This window comes from Chionomys nivalis, chromosome 19 (assembly GCF_950005125.1).
Source record: "Chionomys nivalis chromosome 19, mChiNiv1.1, whole genome shotgun sequence".
Lineage (NCBI taxonomy): Eukaryota > Metazoa > Chordata > Mammalia > Rodentia > Cricetidae > Chionomys > Chionomys nivalis.
Genome location: NC_080104.1, coordinates 34,958,570 through 34,985,521, shown reverse-complemented (window position 1 = coordinate 34,985,521; position 26,952 = coordinate 34,958,570). Strand labels below are relative to the sequence as shown.

Genomic DNA, 26,952 nt, shown 5'->3' with positions numbered 1-26,952 from the left:
TGCACACTGCCCATCGGTCTGGATGGAACCAAAGCAGGCATAGTCGTCAAACGACCTGTCACTGACCTTTCTCGTCTTGCAGATACTGGCACACCTAACAGGCCAGTTCTGAAAGCGCCCACGACAGCATAGAAAGGCAGAGCTCCCTGTCTTCTGTCAGGTCTGTGGACAGCTGTCACGGTGTAAATTGTAGGTCAATTACCTTGACCTACTCACGGCAAAGCCTGACTAACCGGTTCCAGTAAACTTTGCCAAGAAGGACAATTTCTATCTCTTTTACATCCATATTTCCTATACTGAATATGTTCCAGAAAATTCTCTCAAGAGAGTCAAAGCTCTGAGCAGGATTCAGGATCAACCTCAGAGGCTCATCGTTGGCTCCTTTTAGAGCCCTTGTTCAAAGTTCTAATACACAGTAGTTTAAACAGATGGAGATACGAGGATATTGAAGCAAACACTTTAGAATTTAAAAATAACAGCAAAGAAAACCTTAAGATCCCCTGGCTGGCTATCAGCTCCAGGATCCAAAGCCGCCACCCCCTGGCTGTGCAGTCTGGGCTGTGCTGATCTCGGGGAGGGTGAGGTCCTGATGTGTCATTTGTTGGGCTCCCCTGCTCTGCTGTCGTGAGTCATTCTTCCCTCTGACAAACTCAATGTCTCTAGCAGGCAGCTCTACCATGCTATCTGCACTCCATAAGTCAAGGCAGTAGTCACACTCCTGGGAGTTGCCGTGAGTCAGAGGCACAAATGCTAAGGGGCCAGAGGGGCCGGAGGTTCCAGAAAGACCACATGGAATAATGTCAGACTCTCTGAGTAAACCCAGAAGGCAAGTCACTCCTATCTGTGTCGGAAGAAGAAGGCGGTGTGGTGCTGAGCCCTCTCCTCACAGGGCAGAGGGACAGTGGCGAGGGCAGAGTCAAGAGGGCTTCTTTGCTAACTAACCATGCTTAGCCTAAAGCTCCACAGGGCCTGGAGCTCCTCAAGTTGGATTGGGCTGGCCAGGCAATGACCATGGCCACATCTCATCATCACCACCAGGCTCTGCATTACCAATTTTGAATCCTGACACTTAATCAAATACAGTTTGAATTATGGCATCTGTGTTTTATCAGACATGTAGACCATAACTTGTGGGGCAGCTTTTATTCATGAGCAGCTGCTGAGAATAAATGGTATTTTTCATCGATTCTCCACTCATGAATGTGTTTAGGTTCTGAGTTCCCCCACTCTTGCTCCTGTTCAAGAAAAATGCCTAGCCTGGAAAGGTCTACATTTGTTCATCTCCGTGCTTGTGTAGGTTTCTTTTTCATTTTTATTAATGTGTATAGGCAAATAGCGGACATCAACACAGACTGGTTTGTATTTTACAGGGCCCTAGTAGATCACGTTCATTCTGAGGCAATAATAATAATAATCTGTACATTTTCTTACAAATAGAATGGAGAGAAAGTCAGCTCTGGGACACAGGAAGACATTTCTGTGTCAAAAAAAAAAAAAAATGGTGGCAAGACACAGACACCACTCCTGGCAGGGCAGAACAAGGAAAGACAGTATTTAGCCCCAGGAAGGAGCAATGAAGGGCCTGTGCCTCAGGCTCCTGCTGAGAGCTGTTTTCAGCCCCAGGCTGATGATTCCTTCAGCAAGGCTAGAGACAGGTGTTTTCTTTCCCTTTATTCCCTCCCCCCCCTCCTCCCTCCTTTTCTCTCTGTGACCCTCCTTCTGTGGCTGAAAGAAAGAAGAAAATAACTTTCTAATCTCACCCAGAGATGTAAATTACTTCAGGTACAGGATTTAGAGAGAGCTCGCCCCCCCCCCCCCACACACACACCTTCTTACCCTATCTCCTCCTGAGCTTTGGGGGTGCAACGCACATCTGTTAGACAGCCTTTGTTCCTTGCAAACATTTCCTTACTTCACAGGCCCAGAAAATGGGACCCTTTCTCACACCTGTACATCAAGGACCAGCATGGTCCACTGCCACTTGCTGCCGCTTCCTAGCGGCTGCGGCTTCCTGGCGGCTGTTTCCAGGGCCCTACCCACCTCCTCGCTTGTCTGCAAAGGCGGCTGATCATCAGGCACAAACCATTTCTCTGAAGCGCACTACGTTCCCCTGAGACGCTGCACGTTAAACTTTACAGACAGAAGACAGACTCACTTCAAACAACATGAGAAAAGCGTTTAAGGGGGCGACACAGAGGAACGGGCAGCGATTTGGAGGCATTATATTTTCTCAAAGACCACACATACTCACCCTCTGGGGGTTGGGCAGCGTAGAAGGCGCTTCTATACCAAAGCACGATGTCAATCTTAAAACTGTTGTACACGCACAGGAGAGACACGACCAAAAGCAGGAACGCCATGAGCCCGCCTATGAGGTAAGCCCGGAAGTCTGGAGCTGCAAACACGACAAGGAAAAGCCAGTGGCAGGAGGTTAGTGCTATCCTCTACGCCAAAGCCAGGTGGGAAACATGAGGACACTGGGTGCATGCGTCTCCGAGTTTCCATGTCTGAGTGTGGGAGTTGGGTGATTTCAGTGTGGACTGTGGAGTCTGGGAACAAATGAACTCTCTAAAAACCAGGAAGTCTTAGGTATGGACACAGGAGCAACAGGACTCCAGACGCATAGGGAACTGTCTCAGAGCACATGGGCCCAGGTGCCTATGCAGGGTACAATCTGACCATATCTGGAATGTCCCCCGGGGTTTCCCCGGGAGATTCTGGATTACAGTTCTACCATTCTGCTTCTCCAGATCCTCAGCATTAAGCAGAGGGACTCCTGGTGAAAAAAAAAAAAAATTGACCCGTCTACCCAGAAACCAACTCTGCTGGCTACACCAGACCAGCAGTGAGACAGGCCTCACGCCGCGCCCCTCACGCCGCGCCTCCCAGGGCTCCTAAAATCAGTGTTGGTGTCTGTCGAGAGGCTCTGATGTAGTACCCATTGCGGGTTCTGCCATGGGAGCATGCTACAGAGCATTTCCAACAACAGGCAAGCGGGCAGACAGCTGGTGAAGAACCAGTCACTCCAAAAGGGAAGTCCGGGTTACTTCCAGAACAGCTCCGGACACCAAGAAGAGGAACCATGCAGCACCCCACCTTGCCACAACCCCAACGGGGCTGCCTTGGAATGAAGGAATAAAGTAAGGGAAGCCACCTCTCCAACCACTTCCTGCATTAGCACATTCCAATTGTCCACACACCCAAGGAGGGGGTTGATGGGTATGGAGTGGGGTAGGGGGATGTGTTAGGAGGAGATACCTTTCTTTGGATCTCCTAGAACAAACACTTTGAGTTGACAAAATCTTCATGACGGGGCTCATCAAATCCTCCCCCAGGAAACACACACATAGTAAACATCTCAAGGCCCAAGACTTCCTGCATGTTTTCACGTGTCTGTAGATCTAATAGCACACTCAAGTACAATGACTTAAAAAAACACACGAGGTACCACCCTCTCCCCAAAACAGTCCACTGAGTGAGACCTGGTGCCGCCAGTAAAGACTGCTCTGCACGCAGGCTGCTGCCCATTCTGGTCCCACCCCCTCGTTAGAACCTTGTCATTCGCCTGCTGACTCTGAGATGGAATCTCCCCTCCTGCCCATCTTCTCGTATCTTTGCCAGCTCTTATCGCAGTTCAGTGAGTAACACCATCTCCCCTTTGGGAGGATCTGATCTGGGAGAGTCAAAGTCGATGACGGAGATCTTGGATTCACAATTCATGATATGACTATCCCGTGACTAAGCCCACAGGACTTTGGGGAGTCAAGAACTCTTGGCAATGAGAATGTGGCCTGAGACTCTCCAGCTCACCATTCCTAGTGCTGAGTAGCATGGCCCTGCTGTGCCCTGTAGATGTACTCAAAGATGATGATGTTGGAATTGTCTTCTTAGTGAAGAAGCTCAAATGTGTAGGGGCTCTGAAGTAGAAACAAATGGAAACCCCACTGCTGATATACCAGTGCCCTTACTAAAAATGTGACTTGTCTGGGCTGGAGAGATGGCTCAGTGGTTAAGTGCACTAGGTGCTCTTTCAAAGGACCTGGGTTCAATTCCCAGCACCCACATGGCAGCTCACAACTCCCTGTAACTCACATTCAGGGAGATCTGATGCCCTCTTCTGACTCCCAGGGGCACTAGAGCATATATGCAGTGCACATATATACATGCATACGATCAAAACATAGATACAAATAAAATCTGAAAAGCAAGAATGATTTGCTATTTGAGTCCATGTAACTGCCATCAGCAGCCTTCTGATAAGATGAGAGTTGCAGGATAAATGATTAAAAGACACGGAAGGAAAGGGAAAAAAAAAGACAACTTTCTAGTGATCTTGCTTCAGAGGAACCAAGTAAGATCCAAATCTGGAAGTGTCTTCAGAAAAAAATTTATTTAAAAAATGAGGAAGTCAAATGAAGAAGCTGCAACCAAATAAACCAAGGAGTTTAGATTCAAGAGGGTGAGGTTCCTAAGAACTCAAGGCAGGCAGAACAAGGGATCACGTCCAACCCAAACCACTCTGCGTGTGGGCTGTGGAGTGAGCACTTGGAGAAACCAAGAGAAGTTTAGCAAGACTTTCCTAAGTAGTGGTCCAAACTAACGTAGCAAATAATCCCTCCTACTCCCACAAGACTAACAGGTGCTAGCTGGTAACAACATCGGTCCCCCTGAGCCTGGACTTGGCCTCAAAACCCTTCCCAGCATAGTGCTTCCAGTTAGTCAGTACGAATAGAGTCTGTATTGACCGTCCTGGGGCTAGGTAACCAAACGGTGCCGTCAAACTTACATGTTAAGTTAAATTGGAACTGAAACCATGTTAGGTGCTGTGGATTCCCAAAGGTGGGCTTTTCGATGGGGTCACACACTCTGGCCTAACTAAACCAGGCTCTTTTTCTGCCAGAAATTACTGGAATGTCTTCAGGTTCTTCTCTGTTCCTTGGCTGAGAAACCATATTCTCACTGGATTATTAAAACAGGCTCCTTCGTCAAAATAGGGGGCCTTTGCAGGTGGATCTTTGCTCTGGTCTAACTGTGCGCTGCAGGCCAGACCACGGATATGGACAAGAAGTGCATGGGAGAAGGTGGAACTCCAAGGCCATGAATGTCAAGCCAAAGTATCTGTTCTATCTCCGGGGGAAACAACTCTCACTGATATCTAGTCAGAGGATGGTGAGGTTTCAGTCATCCTTGGAGAAGTAACTTATATTAGACCAGAGAAAGTTCTCCAGGCAAGGTTATCAGTTGGAAAACTGATACAATCATGCAAATAGCATAGAATAATAGCCCAGACCTTAATAGTACCAATGACAGTAACCCAATGTCTTAGACCTCACTGAATGTCGGGCTCCGTGTTTGCTTTGTAAAATTATTTCATCTGATCCCTCATACAGTACTCTGTGAGTATGAACGGCACGGTCACCATGTGGGATGATAGGGCATTATATAGTAAAGCTAATGATAGAGGGCCATTTATCAATTCTACTCTCAAAAATACATCATAAGTCATGGGGATCAGAGTACACACAAAGGAACTTGCAGAGTGCCATTACTTGTTCATTGTCCCAGTCTGGAAACCATCCAAATAACCACATATTTATTACATAACTGATGAAAGGTGACCTTGACTGTTGAGTAGAACTCAGGTGAAAACACAGCTACTTGCTACATTATCAATGACCCAACATATCCCAGGCACCTAAAAAAAGGATCACGTCAGAGAAGAAATAATATCATCTAATACTCATAAAGCCCCTAAGAAGACAAAAATGACTATTTTGAGGAAGATCAACAAACATCACAAAGAAAAGAAATGACTTTCCTACAAGTTGGAGAAAGAGAAGCTGGCCAGGAAGGGCGTGGGGCCTTTCCATCCCACACTGTTCATCTGTTGTCCCTAAGGCAGAGATGGTAGCTTTGCTTGCATTTAATTTGCAGTTCAACTGTTATGTGGTACATACATTTTCTGTGTCTATTACGTTTGACAATAAAGATGAAAATCCCCGTTTGTTCTCAAGACTTTTTCCCCACCTAGTGTGCAAGGGGCTATCATCGTTCTCAAGGTACAGGTAGGCAAACTCAGACACTAGGTGGCCATGCAGATGCCCAATGCTAAAGCCAGGATTAAACACAGAAACGTATGCCTAAGTCCTGGGTGCGAAGCGCCCCACCTTCTAGCTAGCAAGTAGAGTGGATAGGTGGGCTAGAAGTTGCAGGCAGACCTGAGGGAGACTCAATACTGGGCAAGTGTGTCAGTCATTGTCATGAGATAAAGAAATGAAAGGACCAAGATGACATAAGAATTTGAGTATAAAGTATATGAAAAATATGGGGGGGGGTGTTTAGCAAAGGTAAGAAAACAAGGTTTAAGAGATTAAATAGAGTTTTAACTAGAACATGGAAGGAAAGGCAAAGTTGCCATGAAGCAAGAGAGAACACAGCTGAATATGCATCTGTCTTAGGGTGATGGTTGAAACCGTGGCTAACAGAAGGTTGTCTGAAATGGAGATACAGAACTAAAAGGCGCACCCACAGGGCTTCCAGAACCTCCAGAGAGAATGATTGGTATAGAAGACTAACTGGCAGGAAGGTGATCAAAACTGAAAGCCAGCAAAGGACAAGCAGACAGCGGACCCAGATGAACCCAATGTTCCTCCCATCCAACCCAGCTGTGAGGCCAAGAGACCAAGGCAAGGAAGGAGGTGCTGCAAATCCAGTCACACTTAGCATAACTAAGGACAGAGTGAGCCTAGCCCCAGGTCATGCAAGCAAGAGAAAAAGCACACACACTCAGAACTGTACACTGCCTTAGACTCGTCTCTACATGGAGCTACTCTAAGGGAAGGGATGACCATCCCTCAAGATCAGAAGTCAGTGGTAACAAAGCCACGTTGGTCAAGTTCTACAGAAACTTGTCCGATGGGCTTTACCTTGATACATGTGATATTTTGTTTGTTTATTTATAGAGACAGGGTTTCTCTGAGTATCGCTGAGTGTCCTGAAACTCACTCTGTAGACCAGGCTGACCTCGAACTCAGAGGTCTGCCTGCATCTGCCTCCCGAGTGCTGGGATGAAAGATATGTGCCACTATCAGCCGGCTTGTGATTAATTGAACAGCACTATATTCTAGTGAACTCAAGTCCTCCCTTATACCTATAGCGCCACACACACACACACACACACACACACACACGGCATTTTACAATGTCTCTTGTACACTCTTTCAAGTTACTCTCAAGGTCTGTTTTTACCCTGCATTCTGCCGTCTGGCTTCACTCTCTCTCATAATCATCCAAATAGCAGGAAAACAGGAGGCGGATCAGACAGGCATTAGGTTGTCAGCAGGAGTAAGAGGCAGATAAGAGAGGGTCATGTGCTCACAGCACATCCTGTCCGTGTATAAAGATGACAAAAGCAAAAGAAAAAGATCTAAAAGAGATTTTCAGTCCTTGAAAATGATAAAGAGAAAAAAAAAAAGCCCTGTGCAGTTGGAAGCCTTCTTGTTCAGACATCAGATTTATAGACAAGGTCGCAAAGTTAAGCGGTAAAAATACATAAATAAATAAATAAATAAAAACATTTTATTTGTATAAAAAATTATGATGAAATGAAACTTGAAAATTACAAATAACTGATTATCAACATTGAGCAATTTGGTTAAAAAAGGAAAACCCCATTTTCTGTCATTTTGATGCATAAAATCTCAATGTCAATGAAGGTAGCCCAGCCAAAATCACTCTGATAGAATCCCAGCTTTATCTCAAGACAACCATAAGAAACAGCACCATCTTTCTCTAAGTGGTACCCTGGGTTCTCCGTTTAGTGCCTCCCGTTGCCACCTACCGAATGGATGACATCACTGCTCTTTAGCAAGCCTTCCCCAGCTGTCATTTTCAATGCCATCGGCAGCATGTGATTCACGGGACATTACCTGGGAGCTTCAACATGATATATGCTGTGGACACTCCAGCGTGGCACATGAAAAGAAGGCCGTAGTCTTCCATTTTCACTTCTAAGAATGTGATGTTCACTGTGTAAAAAATGTGATCCTTCAAAGAAACGTTGGTTCTGTAAAGAAAGAGTCAGCCATTAACAGGGGAGCCAAGTTTACCCAACGTAAGGTGGAGTTTATCTTCTAGAAAGAGTGCGTGGGTTTTTTTTGTTTTGCTTTTGCTAGAGAACTTTCTAGGCCATATTTGACTCTAAGATACTTACTGGAGTGACTCAATATATACAGAGTTTATAATTGTAAATTTTTATTTTCATCTGGATAGTCATAAAAAGGTACGGTGCTGCTGACTGTCATCCCATGTGCAGCCCCAATGGGCATCTTCTTTTTCCCCAGATTACATCTTAATGTGTGTGCCGTATATTCTTCTCTCTGCCCAGCCATATCACTTCCCATCTCCACCTCCCTAGAGCTGGGATTAAAGGTGCGAGCCACCACCACCTGGCTCTGTTTATGCTTTCGACTGGATCAATCTTGTGTAGCCCAGGTGGTCTTAAACTGGCAGAGATCTACCTGCCTCTGCCTCCCGAGTGCTGGGATTAAAGGTGTGCATCCCCACTGCCTGGCTTCTATGGCTAACTAGTGGCTGGCTCAGCACTCTGATCTCCAGGCAAACTTTATTTGTTAAAGCACAAAGTATCACCATGGCCAGCAGCTCAAAATGGAACTGAATGGGACGGCCGAATTTGAGTGGCAGTTGACACACACGGATGCTGTCTCTCTTTGGTAGCGCTTGTGTGTCGCCCATGCTGATTCAGTTGAAAACATAAGCACCTTGCATTTGTCAGAGCTAGACACCTGACTGCACACAACACAGAATGGTCATTATGAGACAAAGGCAAGAGCAGTAATGAAAAGGCCGGCAGAACTGCTTATGAAAAGCAATGATAGCAGCATATTCATATGGACGGTGTAACCCTTGCTAGCTTTCAGAGAAGCCCCCAAACCAGTACCTACTCAATTCCCTCCTGGATGCGTCTGGAGTCGCTGTAATAGTCATCCACCAGGGTACCGTTGATTCTCCAGCATCGCAGGTTTGTGTTCTCTTTTGTGTCTGTTATATTGCAGTCCACGACAAGGGTGGAGCCTGGAGCAATCAGATTCAGAGACCTAAGTGAAAGTGCTACGGATTCCCAAGCTGTCAGCCTGGCTAATGATCTAGGTAACAAAATTTAAAGTCTACAGGGTGTTGTTTCCTACTCATTCCTCCACCCCCAAGACGGTGCATCTGTGAAATGGGGCAGGAAAGAAAAGTGGAAGGCACTCCCTTGTGACAGATGACAGACTTAACGTTCAGACAGATGGTGTGACTTGCTCTAGGTGACACTTGCCTTGTAGGAAGACATGAGACATGACTCTAGTTTCCTAGTCTCTAATCCAGTGATCCCGTGCTTTAACAGATGTGGCCCCTATACCCATGCTCTTCTTTCCCTTATTCTATATCCACACATATCCCAAATCATATTTAGTAAGCCTGAATTTTCAGTTTATCGTATTCTTCAGTGTAATAAGGCCTACGTCACCTTCCAAGAGGAGTTCTTCATTCTCTGTGGTATTTTACATTTTATCGTATAAATTGATGTATAACACATACCATAAAAAAGCATGGACAGAGTAGAGCTAAACAGGGTGTTAACGTTCATATCATCTTCCTCCCATGAAGAAAACAGTGTCGTTCCAGAACTGCAGAGTTTCCCACAGTCCCTTTCCTTCATTTGTATCACACAGATTGCATGTTTATAGCCGGATTCTGGCTTCTGTTGCTTAGCATTTACTTTCGGATCTCATCGGTTCTGCTGCGTGTGTTATGTAGTGGAACATACTCTGCCTATTTATTTATCCTAAAATCACTACTGCTCACATGCGTTATATGTGTTTCTGATATTTGCTTGGAGAGTCTTCTGGGAACTCTCCTGTGTATGTTTCCTGAGGCACACATGAACCCATTTCATATATATATATATACATATATATATATGTGCATATACATGCATATGATCCAGATACATGATAAGAATATGTACCTTCTCCAACATTAGTATTGGCTGCATACAGTACTCAACTTCACGAGGTTGCCATGCACTGTTTCCTAGAGGGTCGATTCAAGCTGTACCCCTACCAACACTGTGTAAGCTTCCTGTTGTTTCGCACACTCAATAGTATTAATGTTCAGACCGTTTCATTATAGATGCTCATGCTCTGAATTACACTTGTATTCCTCTGCATTGAGCAAACCCATGAGCAAACAGCCGCCCTGAATTTTACTGGTCACGTGCATGGTACTGGTTGAACATGGTTTGATTGAACATTTCCCTCCTCTGCTAGGTCTTGTCTTCCTTACAAGTATGGAGAGTCTGTGATCACCTACTAGTGGCATTTTGTTCTGCTCCAAAGTTTTTTCTATTTTAATACTGTCTTTTAATAAATGGAAATTTATTTTTAACAGCCTCTTATTATACGTTTTTCCTTTAGAACTAAGGTTTTGTTTGTCCCAATTTTTAAAATATCCTTTATTACTTCAGAATCCTGAGGTTGTTTTCCTGTGTTTTGACTATCATATTCAGGTCTCCAATTCACCCAGGAGTATTCTTATATGATGTGAAGGAGAGGTCAAATTTCCTTTTATTCTGCATTAAATCTAATAAACAGGCACTATTTATCCAAATATTTTTAATTTCCCAGCCTGGTATGGTAGCACATACCTATAATCCCAGAACTACTCAGGGAGATAAAGACAAGAAGATCAGGAGTTCAAAGCCAGTCTGGGATACATATTTTCTCTCTCTCTCTCTCTCTCCCTCCCTTAAGACTATAATTTATCTATTTTTCTGTAGTGTCTTTATCAAAATCCAAAAGGATGGTGTGTGAGAGTCTTTCTGATTTTCCACTTCTATAGTCTTCCCTTGTATCAGCTATAGAGTGTATAAATTTGTTAGCCTCCTAATTAGGTATTATTAGTCTCCCAATCTAGTTCTTCCTCATTTAAAATTCATTGACTCTTAAAAAAAACCAAAAAACTGTTAAAAAGCTAAAGAAGAGGACAAATGAATCTGATGTTTTAAAAATCCATTGAAACACCTATAAAAAGTTCAGTACTTGACTACTGAACACTGTTCCTCTGAACATACAAGTTTTATAGGCAATGTTATCATATTGTGTATTTATAGATTCAAAATTGAAATTCGATCACTACATTTCTACTGGCCTCTAATAATGCTTTTGCCTTAACATCTATCTTGATATCAACTTAGTTATATAAATATTCTTGGGAAAATGTTTTTGGTACCTCAGAGATTGGTGATGCTGAGAGCACCCAATAGGACAGATAGTTGCTGACATGTAATTTTCTATAGTCCCTGTATCCCAGAGGAAAACAGCCTGGTGAAATCATTAAAAGAACATGTTAATATCAAGATACTATACTAGTGTTTCAAACTAGTGAAACTAAAAAGGTTTTATTATATTAGAATAATCTTTTAAAAAAGTACAAGTGATTGTGGCATTTTAGATAATTTTCTTAGAATAGCTAAGTAGATGTCCAAAGATACTTCAGCGTAATTATGTTTACTCTCCTTCTTAGAAACTTCAATTCCCCTGCATCTCTTGTGTGCATTTGTGTGTACGTTTGCATACAGGTGGTATGTGTTCAGGTAAGTTCACACGTGTGTGGGGATGTGTGTGTGTGTGTGTGTGTGTGTGTGTGTGTGTGTGTGTGTGTGTGTGAAGGTCAGGAGTGAACTTTTTTTTTTTTTGAGTCAGAGTCTTTAGTCTGGAACTTAACCGAATAAGCTCAGCGGGTGGACCAGTAAGCCCAGGCAAGTTCATGTTTATACCTTTCTTATGAGCATGTGCCACCATAGATAACCTGCTTTCTTCACATAGGTTTTGGGAGTCAGATTCTGGTCTCCATGCATATTCATCACTTTACCTGCTGAGCTATCTCTCTAGCCCAATACTTTGGTGCACCTCCCGTTGAGCCCAGGCACACCCAGACTTGGAAATCAGACATGTACCAGGGTTGTCTCCACCTTGGACATTTAATGCATCCATTGAAACAAGTGAGAGCAGGGACCTCTACCCATGGTAACCAGGAGGGATCCAACAGCTTTACTTACCAGGTTGAACTTCGATGGTATTGTTTTTTGGATATGAGATATGAGGAATCCTTAATCCAGACGCAGGTTGCTCTGAGAAGAAATCACACCCACAAGAACTATGCATTAGAACAACAACAACAAAGATACATTCCCCCAGAAACCTAATGTAATGGCAGTAGTGCTTCGAGAGAAGACCCCATAAACATCGGTCAAGATGAGTTAAAACCCAGGAGTGTGACATTTGGGATGACCACAGTGTGGCTGCATTCTGCAAAGCTCCTCACTTCGTGACTCATGAGTAGCAGTCATCACCAACCAATGATGCCACCTACTAGATCACACGTATGTCAAATCTAGAGGTCATTCTAGTCAACAGTTTTCTCATGCTCCTCTTCAAATTCTTCACCACCCAGCCCAACACATGCTCCCTCCTAACTTTCCGAAGGCTGGGCCTCCGACTTCACTTCAGAACCACCTATTTCCTGTCTATTCTCTATCCTTGTTAGACCAGCTTAGCCACTCACATCTTGAATTAACATCTAAAGTCCAATGCCCAGGAAGTCTTAACTCCAGCACATCCCTCTGAGTTCCAGAGCCACAGAGGTTATGGTCTATTCCATTCCTCCTCTTGCACGCTTCATGCTCAACTTGCTAAAGACCAAATCTCTCCTACACCCATTTTCTTTTTGAGCTCTCTTGTTTCATGATTAACGTCACTTTCCACCCAGCACCACATGCCCAGAGGCCTAGAATCCATGACTCCTTCCTTCCTCCCTGCTCAGTTAACTCTGAGAGGTGTATCTTCCCCTTTTGGAGATGCTGTGGATGTGTGCGCATCTCCCAATCATCCATGTTACCATGGTGCCTGTGTGGCATCCCACCTGTACTTTGGCACCTGCCTCATAACAACCGTCCTGTTCCCAGAGGGAGCATCAGCATGGTGGCCATTTCATTTCAGATGTGAGAAGCACCCTAAGCTGCTCTCATGGAGTCAGCCCCGCTGCCTCTTTACCATTGTTCTGAGAAAAAAAAAAAATCCACACTGCCCTGTTTGAAGCTCAAGTTCCACCTACCCCTCACTCCTGACTGATTCTCTAACTTCATCACCTGTTATGGTCTCATCAACCCAAGCCAACTTTCCTGTTTCCCATCCCTCATTCACAACATGGCTCCTCTTGTTCTTAGGCCCCCACAGCTTCTTTGTCTTCTATCTGTAAATACACTGGTCATTCTATCCGTCTTTGCGCTCTTTTCTGCCTATCATCATGCAAGCACCTCCCCCGTACTGACGCAGCTCATAGCAGGCTATCATCTGTCTCTGCCTCCAGTGCCTCTCTGACTGCAAGCTTCATCATGGCAGTAAACGGCTGTTTCTTTCCCTCATCATAGAAATTCCCTCGGCTACTCATGTAAGGCTAAACGCATTGTGGCAGTCAGTGATTCAGTCAATGAATTCCTAGTAGTGTGGGGATCCAAATATGAACAACACAAGGAGCTCTTTCCCGAAGATGCCATCAGCAGGGAAAACCAAGAGCAAGACAATCACAAACTAGACTGCAATTTGTTTCCTTAATGAAGAGGTAATAAATTAAAATCGAAGACCATCCAAAAATATTTCAATCTCATAAGAAATTTTAGCAAAGAACAGTGCAAGGTAAAACAAGAAGAGCCATGTTGGAAAGAACCAGGCTAAGATCCAGAGAATGACCGGATCTCCATAGTAAAGGGTCCAGCCTGAGTCGCCCTGGATAAGGCCCAGGTGGGCAGCAGGAAGCCATCATGGAGCAGATAGCCCAAGGGCATAACTCCATTAAAGGAAAAGAAAAATAATAAGCTATATTGTGGCAGGATAGCTTGTAAGATGGTAAGAAGTTCAGACATTTACTGATAGACCCTGGGTTTAGTTCCTAGCACCCACATGTTGGCTCACAACCATCTGTAACTCTAGTTTCATGGACTCTGGCACCTCTTCTGGCCTCCTTGGTTACAAGGCATGCAAATGGTGCTCAGACATGTATCCAGGCAGATCCCCTTACATAGAAAATTAAACTAAACCTGGAAAAATCAAGAAAGCTATATTTCCTTAGATACAGTAACAAATATGACAAGCCTAAAGGAAGAAATATACCCAAAAGGGACAAATACTTCATTCAGTGTGTACGGAAGGAAAAGTATTTACCTAGACACTTAAGGTCACAATTCTGACCCTAATTATGGTTCTAGCCATCCCTGTAAATGTTGAGAAGTCACTGCCTTCCTGGAGCTCTACAAGAATATGCTGGACCTGAGTATTTGAGGCTTTTTTTTTTTTTTTGGTCTAATCTAAGATGCTGCTTTACAGTCTACAGATCACCGTAAGTCCCAGGAAACTGGGTGCCAGTGAAATAGCACCTAGCCTGGCTACTTCCAGAAGGACTGACTACTCTAGCTTGAGCCCTGACATCACACAAGCAGTTGGTTATCCGGGAATCACATCCAGAGACCCTGAAGATTCTGTAAAGCTGAAACCAGGAGGTAGTGCCACGCCTGGAAAGGTCACTCTCTAATCACACAAGAGTGAGGATGACAGGGAGACGAGGGTAATAGGAACACTGTCTACCGTGGACGCCTACACTTTGCTAAGCACCCAGAGAAACTCCCCCATTACACAGTCTCTTTCGATGCTCTCCAAGAGTTCTGAACATTTTGTCTTTAAAGTTGGGATAACTAATCTGCTTGCCCTCTTGTCTCACTCTCTGGCTCTTTGATCCAATGAGGACGTGTTTGAGGGTCTAGTACCCTTCAACAAAACCAAGATCCAGTCTCCAAATCCTGAAGCCTGAAGCCATCCAGCTCCCATGAAGCTGAGAACCAGACAACAATACTTGAGTAAACTTACTGATGCTCACAGAGATGTAATTTCGAACAGTGAACTCTCTCCCCAAGTGAGTGAGTCTGGCTGTGCACGCATAGCTCCCGCCGTCCTCTGCCGTGACACTGTTCACAAAAAGCTTTCTTTCTGAAAGAATATACTGCTTCCCTGCTTTAAGCTCTTCACAACCCTAAAGAAACACCCACAAGAACTGAATGAGTACTGGGAAATGCTAGTCACTTCGTTAGTTAGTATTATTTTAGGAGCTATAGGTAGACATAACTTCCATATTCACATGGGTACCTACAATCTAAACCTTAGATATTAACGATCTAACCAGAAGACAATGCATAATACATGCCAGATAGATGCTAGATGAATGGGTAGGTGGATGGATGGAGGAAGGATGGATAGACAGACAGATGGACAGACGAATAGATAAGTGGAATTAGTGAACAAACAGATGTCAATCACTTTGACAAAAACACTTGACATAGACAACTTAGGACATTTAATGTTCTTATAGTTTTACTCTTCCATGTGTAGAAGTGTGTGAAGGAGCCCTGGAAAACATACTGTGGAGTTCAGGAAGTAGCCAGGATGTCTGCTTTCTCTTTTCCTGTTTATTTCATCTGGAACACAGCCTATGGGATGGTACCACCCACATTCAGGGCAGGTATTCTCCTCTTAATTAATCTTCACTGGAAATGCCCTGACAGACACACCCAGGGGTGTTCTTCAAATTCTTAAGCACTCCTCCATCAAATCAAGTTGACAGTCAACATAGAGAAAGAAAGGGGTGGACGCTCATCACTTAGCCTCTTTCCCTCCCTCCCTCCCTCCCTCCCTCCCTCCCTCCCTCCCTCCCTCGCTCTCTCCCTCCCTCCCTGCCTCTCTCTCTCTCTCTCTCTCTCTCTCTCTCTCTCTCTCTCTCTCTCTCTCTCTCTCTCTCGTGTGTGTGTGTTTGTGTGTGTGTGTGTGAAAGAGAGAGAGAGAGAGATCTTCCTTGGGCTGCTGTCCACCTTGTTTTGCCACCGACTTAACTGGCTAGCCAACAAACCCCAGGAATCTGCCAGTCTCTGGTACAGCACCAACTCCAGCTTTTCTACATGTGTTTATGAGGATCAAACCAAGAGCCTCATGTTTTTAAGATAAACATCTTACCAAGGCAGCTGCTTCCCTGCTCCCAAAACCTGACTTCATCAAGTTAATCACCTTCACCTCATGAACCCACTTCCGGACTCTTGCCCAGGCCTGTTTCCCTTCCTTTGAGAAGCCCCACTCCACAGAGAGGTTGTTGGCTAATTGAGTCCATTCTTTTATTCAAATATTTGAGTTTCTATCTTTGCCAGCACTGTGAGAGATTTCAGCCATGGGGGAATTAGACACAGCTACAGTCCTCATGAAGCTCACAGTCTAACAGATAAAATAGACAAAAATCCTAGTTCAATAAAAATGTAAGCAGCTTGGTGTTACATTCTCTCCAGACTTAACCAGCCGCAGATGAGTCCATCCTTATTCTCCACCCAACAAGGAAAATGAATCTACTTTGCCTCTAAAATTCAATAAATAATGTCAGAATAAGCATATGCTTATTTACAATGCGCAACATCTCTTCCGAGATTTCTTACATTGCTCCAATAGATACTCCGTAAGGAAATTCCAGTTGTCACTTGACAATTGTTCACTGATAGATGGGAGCAACTACTAGGGACTGGATAAATAAAAACATCAGCCCCTCATAATACAATTGGTACCTTGAAACAAAAGGCATTCGAATGAGTGTTGGGGGATGCTGGGTGTTTTCATAGTTAATAAGATCCTATAAAATGGGGCCAGGGAATAAGACACCTACATTTAAATGATCCCATAGAGCTTAGATTATTGATAACCTACATCTATTAGATACATTAAAGCTAACCTCAGAAGCACCGAAATGTATCAGTGTTACACTAATGAAAAAAATTTAACTATTACCTGTGGATTAATTTGACCAAGAACAAACTCAAGTTTGAATTCTCCTCTTCTCTCCCTGTGTCTTCTGTCTGTAGGTTGTGGTTTGGGGCTTGTCTTTAGTTTGCTGTTATGTGAATTTTGTGGTTCACTTTTTCAGAGAACAGAGACACAAATTTTGAATGTTTGGACTTCAAAAATCTCTTTCCTGTGTGTAGACTTAGCTGGAGAGTCCCTGACTAGGCACAATCTGTGCTGGGCTTCATGGTTGAGCACTCTGCCTTCTGAGTTATTCCTTCTTCCACCAGTCACATTAACCCTTAACCTTGCTGTGTGAGGGTCCTCTTGCCCCCTTACAGTGACTAACAGTGCCTTTTCCCCAGTTTCCTGAAGTATACAGACCTTCTTCTGGTTTGATTTTTTTTTTTAATTTCAGGGGGGATATCTCACTATCAAGATTTAAAGTATAAATAATAACAATAGCAGCCATCTATTGTTTTCCAGTTAGATTGTTAGGGAAACATATTATTATAAAAATGTATCTTATATTCCAAGAGATGGGAACTTTTTTTGAAGCATACAGCCAAGGTACTACTAACACACCTTAAGATCTCTTAAGAGTTAACCTGATTGATGCCTTGCTGTGTACTCAGCCTACTTGCTTAACCTACCTTTAGAACAATGTAACAACCAACCTTACTTGCCTTGGTTTCCCCATGTATCAGCTTTTACAACATAAGCAAATGCATAATTGTAATTTCAAATTATGCGCTCTTCCACACCCCGGCCCAGAGAGGAATGCATGCATGTATGCATGTCATGGTAGCAAATGCTGGAAACATCAAACATGTGTAAAGAAGTCTTATACAATAGATACTTAGCATAAACACTAGAAGCAGCATACAGCAGGCACAAGTTGATAATGGAATGCCAGGAGTGCTGAGTCCTTTGGGGTGAGCTGGAGCCTAATCCCTTGTAAAACTGTTAAGGATTCTTGTTAAGTATCCCTCACTCCTTTCCCACGTGATGCTATGATGTTCAATCAATGCAGAGTAAAGGCCTTTGTTGGAGACAAACAGCAAGAGATAGAAAGACATCAAGCAGGCATAGATAGACACAGACACAAGGACAGATTCAGACTCAACAACAAACAGACTAATGACAACACCAAAACCACAAAGACAGACAGAAGACACAGGGAAAAAAGAGAATTCAAACTTGGATTTGCTCTTGGTCACGTTAATCCAATGGTAAGGTGCTGAATTTTCCTTCCCTTATGTGACATCAACACATCTTACCACCTCTGAAGACATCTTTAATGCCTTTAACTAATGCAGGTTGCAAATAATCTAAGCTCTAGGGGGTCATGTAAATGTAGAAGTCCTATCTAGTCATATTTTATCGGATAATATTAACTATGAGAATACAAAATTCACCAACATGCATACAAAGGCACTTTCTACTCCTGGCTCAGCAAGTGCAATACTTCACAGATGCCAAATGTCCCATGATAATCTAACTAATATGCTCTGAATATAAAAGTCTGCTGAAGACAAAATTGGTGAGAGGGGTAGGAATCTGATCATCGAAAGTGATGGCAAAAGAAAGACTAGCTGAAATGTTACTGGCAAGAGAAGAAGACGGTCCAATGAGCCATTCCTGAAGACCAGGAAGCTGTTAGAATACTGTTGCCAAAGCAAGGCAGAAATACGTGATAGCAAGAAGAAAGCAAAAGCCAGTAATGCAGTTTAAATTTGAAACAGGGAAGTTCCATGACCTGCACTTGATCTGAATGAGGAGAAGTAGAAAACACAAAGGAAAACCAGTAATAAAATTACCAAACAGAGACTTCAGAGTAGAGGTGTTTAATTTGACTGATTCAACAGCGGCGTTGAGAAGCTTAATCACATATGAAAAGGGGCAAATACAAATCACAGAGTTGGGGCTGAGTAGCTGAATCAGTAGTTAGAGTGCTTGCTATGTAAGCTTCAGAGACAGAATTTGAATCTACAGAAAACCATCTACATGCCAGGTGGGTGTGGTCACCGTGGCCTGTCCTCCAGACAGGGAATCTTTCCCAGGAGGCTCACTAGCAAGGTTAGCCACATAGGTAAGTGCCGGGTTTAATTAAAAGTCCCTCCCTCATTGATTACCGTAGAAGAGCGGTGGAGGATGCATCCTGACACCAACACCCTGCACACAATGGCACGCCTGCCCATGTGCACCCACACACATGCAAAATGGAAAAAGAAAAGCATTGCATAGGGAATTGAAAATGACAATAGCTACACTGACGAGAGCTGGTGAGGTCAACGGAAGGTTTCACACAGCTGAGAATAAATGGAAGAATCTAGGGAGCACGCCAGGAAGAATTGCCACGGAGTCAAGTTCACACAAAGCAACTGAGAACGGGAAAATGCACGTGAGATGTAGAAAAGCACATTAAAATAAAAGGCTCAAATATACATCTAGTTAGAGTCCCAAAGGAGACAGACAGAAAGTAAGTTAAGAAACTATTGAAGGAACTAGTAACTAAGAAATGATGGAGAAAATACATAATAGCTATAATTTCAAAAGGCATGTGCCGAAGAGATGAACAACCTGTCTCAGCTCCCCAGAGTCACACTACCAAACTCCAAAATCAAGGAGAATATTTCCAAGGAATTCAGAGATTGAGGCCTATCACTTAAAAAAGGGCCGAAAGACAAGAATAAGAAAAGTGACCCTGTCCACAGAGTGTGAAAAATACTGTATTCAAAAACCATTGAATAAATGTTCAAATTGCAGAGTGAAAATAAATGCTAATCCATGAAGAATAGTAGAATAATAATAATAATAATAATAATAATAAAAGAACATTTTCAGAAAATGAGATAACTCACACTAAGAAAATTCATGAGATGTTAGTTGGATACTTATATATTATAAATAATTATTCTAGGGGTTGGAGACACAGCTCTGTGTAAGGGTTAAGAGCACCTGTTGCTCTTCCGGGGGACCTGGTTCAGTTCTCAGCTCCTGCAGGTGAATCCACACATCATTTGTAGCTCCAGTTCCAGGGGAACTGATGCCCTCTTCTGGTCTCTATGGTCACTGCAGGTGGCATATATACAGACAGTCAAAATCCTGATACATAGAAATGGAAAATAAAAAAATCTTTGAAAAATGATTCCAGAGATCACATGAGCTCAGAAATACTGATTAGACTAAACATGAAGAGAGAATTCAATGTGTGGAGAAATTCTAGAAGAATATTGATTAGGTATAGTATTGCTGTTTAAATGACCAGGAAATTAAAAGCAGCAGCTACGGTAGCATATAAGCCAAAACTCTTCTAGAGAGGGGTTAAATATTGGCAGTCATTCATTTCCTCAGAAGGTGGTAAAAATACTATTTCATATCGAGCAATAATTCAAGGCTGACTGTAGATGAAGTAACCAGCCAATAATTATTGAAGATGTCCACTAGGAAATTCGTAAAAAAATAAAGATGAATAACAAATGTTTGGGTTTAAAAAAGTAAGAAGAAGAAAGGGAATAATTTTTAAACCAGAAAGGTAAATGAAAACCACCAACATCGGGGGTTCAAAGGTAGCACATGAGGAATCACAGAACACATAAGGAGTAAAAAAATCCATCCTAGAGCTTTTAGAGGCCTAGACACCTGCTACTTAAAATAAACATGCCCTAACAGCAAACAAATACAGAAGGTTAAAGGTCACAAGAGAGCCAGCATCCCACCAGCTACCACACAAAACCTGCTGCTGTTGTGTTAGCACCAAAGGGAGGCAAATCTCAAGAAAAAAAGAGCACACCGCAGAATCTCGCTGCGGCAGGAAGCCCCGCAGCGTAACATATTTCTGTAAATAATATCACAAAAGTTTAGCACAAACTTTAATAAAGTCTAAAGTATAGCAAAATCAATAATCCTGCTAAGTTGTGTTAACAAGTCTAAGTTAAACTACAAGAGAATGGGGGAATAATAAGCACACTGACTTGCATAACTCAATCCCATGAGCTCCAATGTCTGTGTTCTCTTCAATACATAAGAAACAAGGACAGAAGCTGAACATATGCTGGCCCAAAAAGCCAGCCTTTAATTCCAAAGTTCTGAAGTTATATAGAACGTACCCTCTGTTGTACTACTCTGCCCCAAAATCAAAAATATTACCTTGAAAAATACCCAAACTGTGACATTTGTGAATTAAGCAACCCTTCAAAAACATCTCGAACCAAAGAAGAAATCACAGGGAAAACGGAATGGTCTGAGCGGGGTGGTCTGAGAGCGATAGATGAAAACCCGCAGAAGTCGATCGAGATGCAGTTTCGAAGGAAGGCACCCCTTAAATCTGTGTGTTAGAAACCCAGGCTTAATGATAGATGAGTCTATCTCACAGTGTTCAGAACATAATAGCAGATTAAAACCAAAAATCACATAAAGTCGTGGGGAGAACAGAATTTGATGACGTCAACCAAGAACAAACTAATAAGAGCAGATGTATAAGGAATGCAGTTAGGATTTGAAAACATCTGTAAAACTGTCGAACTCCTGGCAAGAGTAATGAACCAAGACACAAAAGAAGAAAGTGGGGCTATCAGACACGGGAAATTAGATTCTATGAACACTGAAGAGAACATAGAAGTATATTTGTTTTTTTTGGTTTTTTTTGTTTTTTTTTTTTTGAGACAGGGTTTCTCTGTGGTTTTGGAGCCTGTCCTGGAACTAGCTCTTGTAGACCAGGCTGGTCTCGAACTCACAGAGATCCACCTGCCTCTGCCTCCCGAGTGCTGGGATTAAAGGCGTGCGCCACCACCGCCCGGCTAGAAGTATATTTTAGTAGTATCATCTTAACGTGTCAAAATCAAAATTTCTAACTGAGCATAACATTATAGGATGAATAGTTCTTTAGCTATTAAAGACAGCTGCATATGACACTCCAAACATGTCCTCAGAGGAAGTCCAAGTCCTGGGTGATGTCACTACTAATGTCCACAGGTGTGTAATAGAAGAGCTAATGGGTTTGGTACCGTCTAGACTCTATTAGAAATCTGAAGCATTTCTAGAGTAAAGAAAACTGAAATTTCACTCTACTGACTTTACAAAGCTCATCTGTCCGTGTATTACAATCTGACATAGATAAAACACAGGCAACAAGAGCCTAGAACAGCAGCATGCGTGTTACAAAAGCAAAACTCTAGGGAAAAAAAAAATTATAGCGAGTTAAATGTGATGGTGTTTACACGCCATGCTGAGGGATTCCCAGAACGGAAGGTTACGGTAAGATCCCCAAAGTGATCTTGTCATTTGTGGTGACTTAAGTAAATATAGCCCCTATAAGCTCATACGCTTGAATGCATGGTTCCCAGTGATGGAGTTAGTTGAGAAAGATTGGGAGGTGTTGCCTTGTTGCAGGAGGTGTGTCATAGGGGGATGGACCCAGCTAATACTATGCACTTGAAGGAAAAACTCAATGAAGGACTGATGACCTGACTTATCAGTAAAGCTGCTTGCATCCAAGCCTCCGGACATGAGCTCAGTCCTCAGGACCCACATGGTGAAAGGTGAGAACTGAGCTCCACCAGTTGTCTTGACTAAACATTCATGTCATAGCGATAGCGGGTACACATACACACACACACACACACACACACACCACCACCACCACCACCGCTACCACCACCACCACGCTACATCACATGCATATTCAATTATAACTAGAAAACTTAAGAGGAACAGACACTATCATTCATCAGGAAATGTAGTAAAGACAGAATAGGGCAGCCTGTCACATTCTGAAAAGCAAACATTCCAAAGAGCAGGGCGCTCAGTGACAAAGCAGCTGGAGGGGCAATGATCAAGCGCCCCAGAGAATGTCACACTGTCAACGGTGCATAAGACAGGGGTGAGAACATTCATTTCCACGTTCCACACGAGGAGGTAAAGGGCCTAGGTGAATTTAAAGCATGACAGAGAAGACACACAAAAGGCCAAGGAGGCTTTCTGAAAGGACAAACGGCTCTGCTTTGAAAGACAAACCTCAGTGTGTAAAGGTGGTTGTACCTGGTTAGGGAGAGAAAGGATAAGAGTGAGACTAGACCCTGAAGTGAGAACTAAAAAATCTCCACCGCTGAAGCAGATAACAAGGAAAAGAGATAACTAATCTGCCAGTATTGATGAAACCTTCAATGAAATGTGCCATTCCCTAAGAAACAAAATCCTACCAAAATCCAGAAAAGAGAAAAATAAGATGTTTGAATAATCCTGTAACCACAGAACAAGCGAGAGAAGGGGATCAGCAGATGAAAGCCCATAAAGGAAGCTCAGGACCTAAGTGGCTGGACTGGGGACTAAGATGCAAGCAAAGGGACCTGAGCTCCAGTGTCAAACTGTAGCTCATCTGTCAAGACAAAGCCAACGCCGGAGTGGAAACAAGATGAAGATGCGCGTGAGAAATGTCCCATTTCAACGGAGAGAGGCTAAGATATAAATGCTAACTTCCAAATACAGCATTATACGAGGCTGTGACAGGCACTGACAGTGGTAGCCAGCTTCCGGGGCCCTGTGCGGTCAGTAACACAGAGCAGGGATGGCGGGAATGTTTCTTAGGCATGATTTCATATAATTCATAATTTTCAAAGCACTGGGACATCAGAGTCATTCAAACAAACCAAGGTGAGTGAGAAAAGATAGCAAGAAGAGCCTGAAAAATGGATAATTGGGGATACAGAGAAGCTAGAACAGTATTACAAAATAATTACAACCATAAGTTTAAAATAATTATCAGGGCCACTACCACTTGTTGACTTAGACATACAAAATACCAAGTATGTCCTGAAGGATTCAATTTTCCCTCGAAAAGAAAGTGGGTGTTATAAAAGAGGAGAAAATAGCACCAGCAGAGGTTATTTTGCTGTTGTTGCTCTTTGGTTTGCTTGTTTTTTACCTTATACCACTTTATCGAATCCAAAACACAACTGTCTGGGAAGTCGAGATAGCACGTCAGACTGCCCGATTTTCCCATGGGTAAGAATTGTTGATATTCATTTGGTGGACTTATCTGACTCTCCGTAGAAGAATCGCACCAATGTTTTCTGAAAACGGTTAGGTTTACAGCTATTCGGTAACAGCTGTGGCCATCCCTATAAGAAAAGAGCAAGTTGAACCAAAGAATTCTCAGGGAATCTCAGTATTCGATAAGTCATTTTCATATTTTTTCTAATTATTTTCTAGACATCGTATGAAATAACAATAGCCCATAAGCCATGCGTTACCCGAGGATAAGGGTTGTTTGTGCTGTACCGACAGTGGCATCATATTCAGCGTGGCCCAGGAGGGGCCAGGGAACACCATGGGTCTCTTGGCACCGTTTCTTTGAGAAGACTAGACACTGCATGTACTCATTGGAGCCCCCAAAGTCTCCTACACTCATGAAGAAGCATCTGATAAATCAGAGGAATGGTGAGATATAAAATGACCGTCTGTGATCCTTAAAAATGACAACGGTGTAGAAATCAGATTAACAGACATTAAAGGCGTATGGAGCATGCCCAATCTACAGGCAGGAAACCTAAGGTTTGGAGAGATTGCTTAGTTTGCTGTGGTCAAGCAAGCTATCGTGAGAGTCACAGAATTAGACCTCTCTGGCAAAGTGTGGCTTACAGGTGGGTTTCACTGACATCTCCCAGGCTTTCTGCCTTTTGAATGCCAGCGTTAAGCAGGCTCCTTACAAAAGTTTTTGAAGGAGGCTCGTTTTGATCTGAATCTGCTAGTTGTCCTAAAACTTGCGGCATACTGAGGCAACGCAGCGATAGTATGGATAAAAGCGCACTTTGTAAGCGGGCCTGGCCTGAAACATCATTTCAATGAACTGATGCCATTTGCGCTCCAAAACTGATCCATAAATCTGTTCTGCTTTCAAATGTGCTCGCTGGGAGTCACCTCACAGCCGTTGGAAGTCATCTTGCATTTTTGCCTCAATGTACTTTGCCTGGATACACATTCGTGTGGGTTGTGGTGGCTCGCATCTGTCATTTTAGTTCTTTAGGGGCTTAGGTAAGTTGGAAACTGGTTTAGCCTATCTAACATGTCTCAAAAACAAAGGTTAAAAATACCGACTTTCTTAACGGATGTAGATGGAAATGGAGAGAGAAGCTTGAGAATTGGTTCTCCTTTGGATGAGGGACTCACCGGATAACACACTGGTAGATGCCCGAGTCCCCCTCTTCCAAGGGAAGGAACAAGATCCAGGTCCGGTCCTGGTGATTCCTAAGCTGTCTGTTTTTGGATACCGGGCTTTGGTTGGGTATTTTGTGCCATGTCACATTGACTGCTCCATTTGTTACTGAAGGGTACGTACAGTTGAAAGCAAAAGGCCGCCCCTCTGAAATGACCTCAGGGTGCATTTCCGCATCCTTACACGTGCCTAAGAAAAGAAAGGAATGCAGAAGAAATACCATAAAAGAAAACTGGTGTTGTGACTCATTTTAGAAAACATCTTGTTTCTGGGCAACGTGAATTTTCATTTGGGAGTTTCCCAAACTCACTCAGATATTTAGAAGCTGAATGTTAAGGCCTTCAAATGTATCACAAAGACAGGCCTTCCACAAGCCCCTCCACAAAACCACGGCTTCCCTTTGCCTCTATTCTTCTATCCTTCCACCCTTGGTTATCCATCCTCCTCCCTACAGCACCAGCCTCCCCCCCCCCCCGGTCATTTTTTTCTTCCTGTACTTTCTTTCAGTCTGTTACTGACTTGAATAAGAGCCATCCTCATCCACAGAGGATGGTTTTAAAGACACCTTTCTTTCAAAGCCCATTTCTACCAAGTTAGTTTTTCTTAGATATTTGTTCTGTCCCTGGTAGCTTTTTACTATAAAATAACCCTCTATACGAAATAGACGCCACTAGTAATCGACCCTCGTAAGCATTGGAATTGGGTCCACAAGTATTTGCGGACTTCTCCATATCACCTAAGTTAGTCCAAGGTTCCAAGGTGACATTTGGGATTGAGCCTCCAAGAACTTGGAAATGAACTTTTTCTACCCGATTTTTTGGACTCTCCTTACCAGATTATCTGGAGGAAAGAGTGATTAGCAAGACTGGGGCTTAGCTGATGCCCTGAAGGTAGGTCAGAGGCCTGGAGACAGTGATAAAGAATGTTGCCCACACGTTGACAGGCTTCTGGGACCCAAGGACTCAGAGAACGTACCTGCTTTCACAAAAAGGGGAAGCGCGAAAGACACCCCACAGAGCATCAAGGACAGCATTCCCATTTTGGGCTACAGGGGGAAAAGAAGATGATGGGAGAAATAAGGGGTGCAGCTGTGCGGGGCGCACCTTCCCCGCAAACATCAAAGCTCAGAATTCTGAGAACCCAGCCCTCCAGGCGGACCTGTCCCCACCCTCATTCCACAGCACTTTTCTGTGCCAGCCTTCAGAATTCAGGAAACTCAGAATGGCCTGTGGAGGCAACTGGTGGGAGATTTAGTGCCATCGGTCTGCCGCTTAGAGCCATCCCAAGGCAGCAGCAGCGAGAGCAAGCTATGGACCCGCCCAGCTTAAGCCTGAGATCCGCCTGTGTCCGCGGAGCTTCCCGGAAACCCCAGACTCCCGCTGGCCAAGCAGTGGTCGCAGGTCCATCCATCTGGGCAGGGCGGGTAGGAAGCGGAGAGAATGACCCAAGCCTGAAGACCCCAGGCCACGTTCAGTCCCCTGGGCGGGGACAGTCGCCAAATCGCCCCAATAGGATCGCGGGCTCTGCCCCAGAGGCGTGCGGGAGGGGGGGGAGGGAAGAAAGGGCACTCCACCTGCCTATAGGGTCGCAGAGTGCAGGGCCTCTTGGAGCAGAGCGGGAACCCCTCCAGGGACCCAATTGTGGTCTGTCGCCATATTCCGCAGCCCGGGCATTACCTCTCTCTCTGCTCGAGCGGAGCAGACTCACCTTTCCGAAGTGAAGCAGGACAGAAAGCACCCAGCCCTAGAGAGATGTTCCGTCGTTTTATTGCCCGATTCCAAGCTAACACGTTCATCTATCAGGAATGTCGAC

General features: G+C 43.7%; 1 protein-coding gene across 1 annotated transcript in view; it reads right to left on the bottom strand.

The window, feature by feature from the left end:
• Il1rl2 (interleukin 1 receptor like 2) overlaps positions 1-26,952 on the bottom strand; it is a 33,608-nt gene extending 6,656 nt beyond the window's left edge. Inside the window, exons 1-9 of the mRNA XM_057751470.1 lie at positions 26,848-26,952; positions 26,116-26,185; positions 25,095-25,329; positions 23,851-24,046; positions 14,982-15,144; positions 12,122-12,193; positions 8,964-9,093; positions 7,929-8,065; positions 2,252-2,395 (exon numbers count right to left, since the gene is read on the bottom strand). Of these exons, the coding sequence (XP_057607453.1) occupies positions 2,252-2,395; positions 7,929-8,065; positions 8,964-9,093; positions 12,122-12,193; positions 14,982-15,144; positions 23,851-24,046; positions 25,095-25,329; positions 26,116-26,179 (1,141 nt within the window). The 5' untranslated portion in view covers positions 26,180-26,185; positions 26,848-26,952. The remainder of the gene's footprint in view (positions 1-2,251; positions 2,396-7,928; positions 8,066-8,963; positions 9,094-12,121; positions 12,194-14,981; positions 15,145-23,850; positions 24,047-25,094; positions 25,330-26,115; positions 26,186-26,847) is intronic.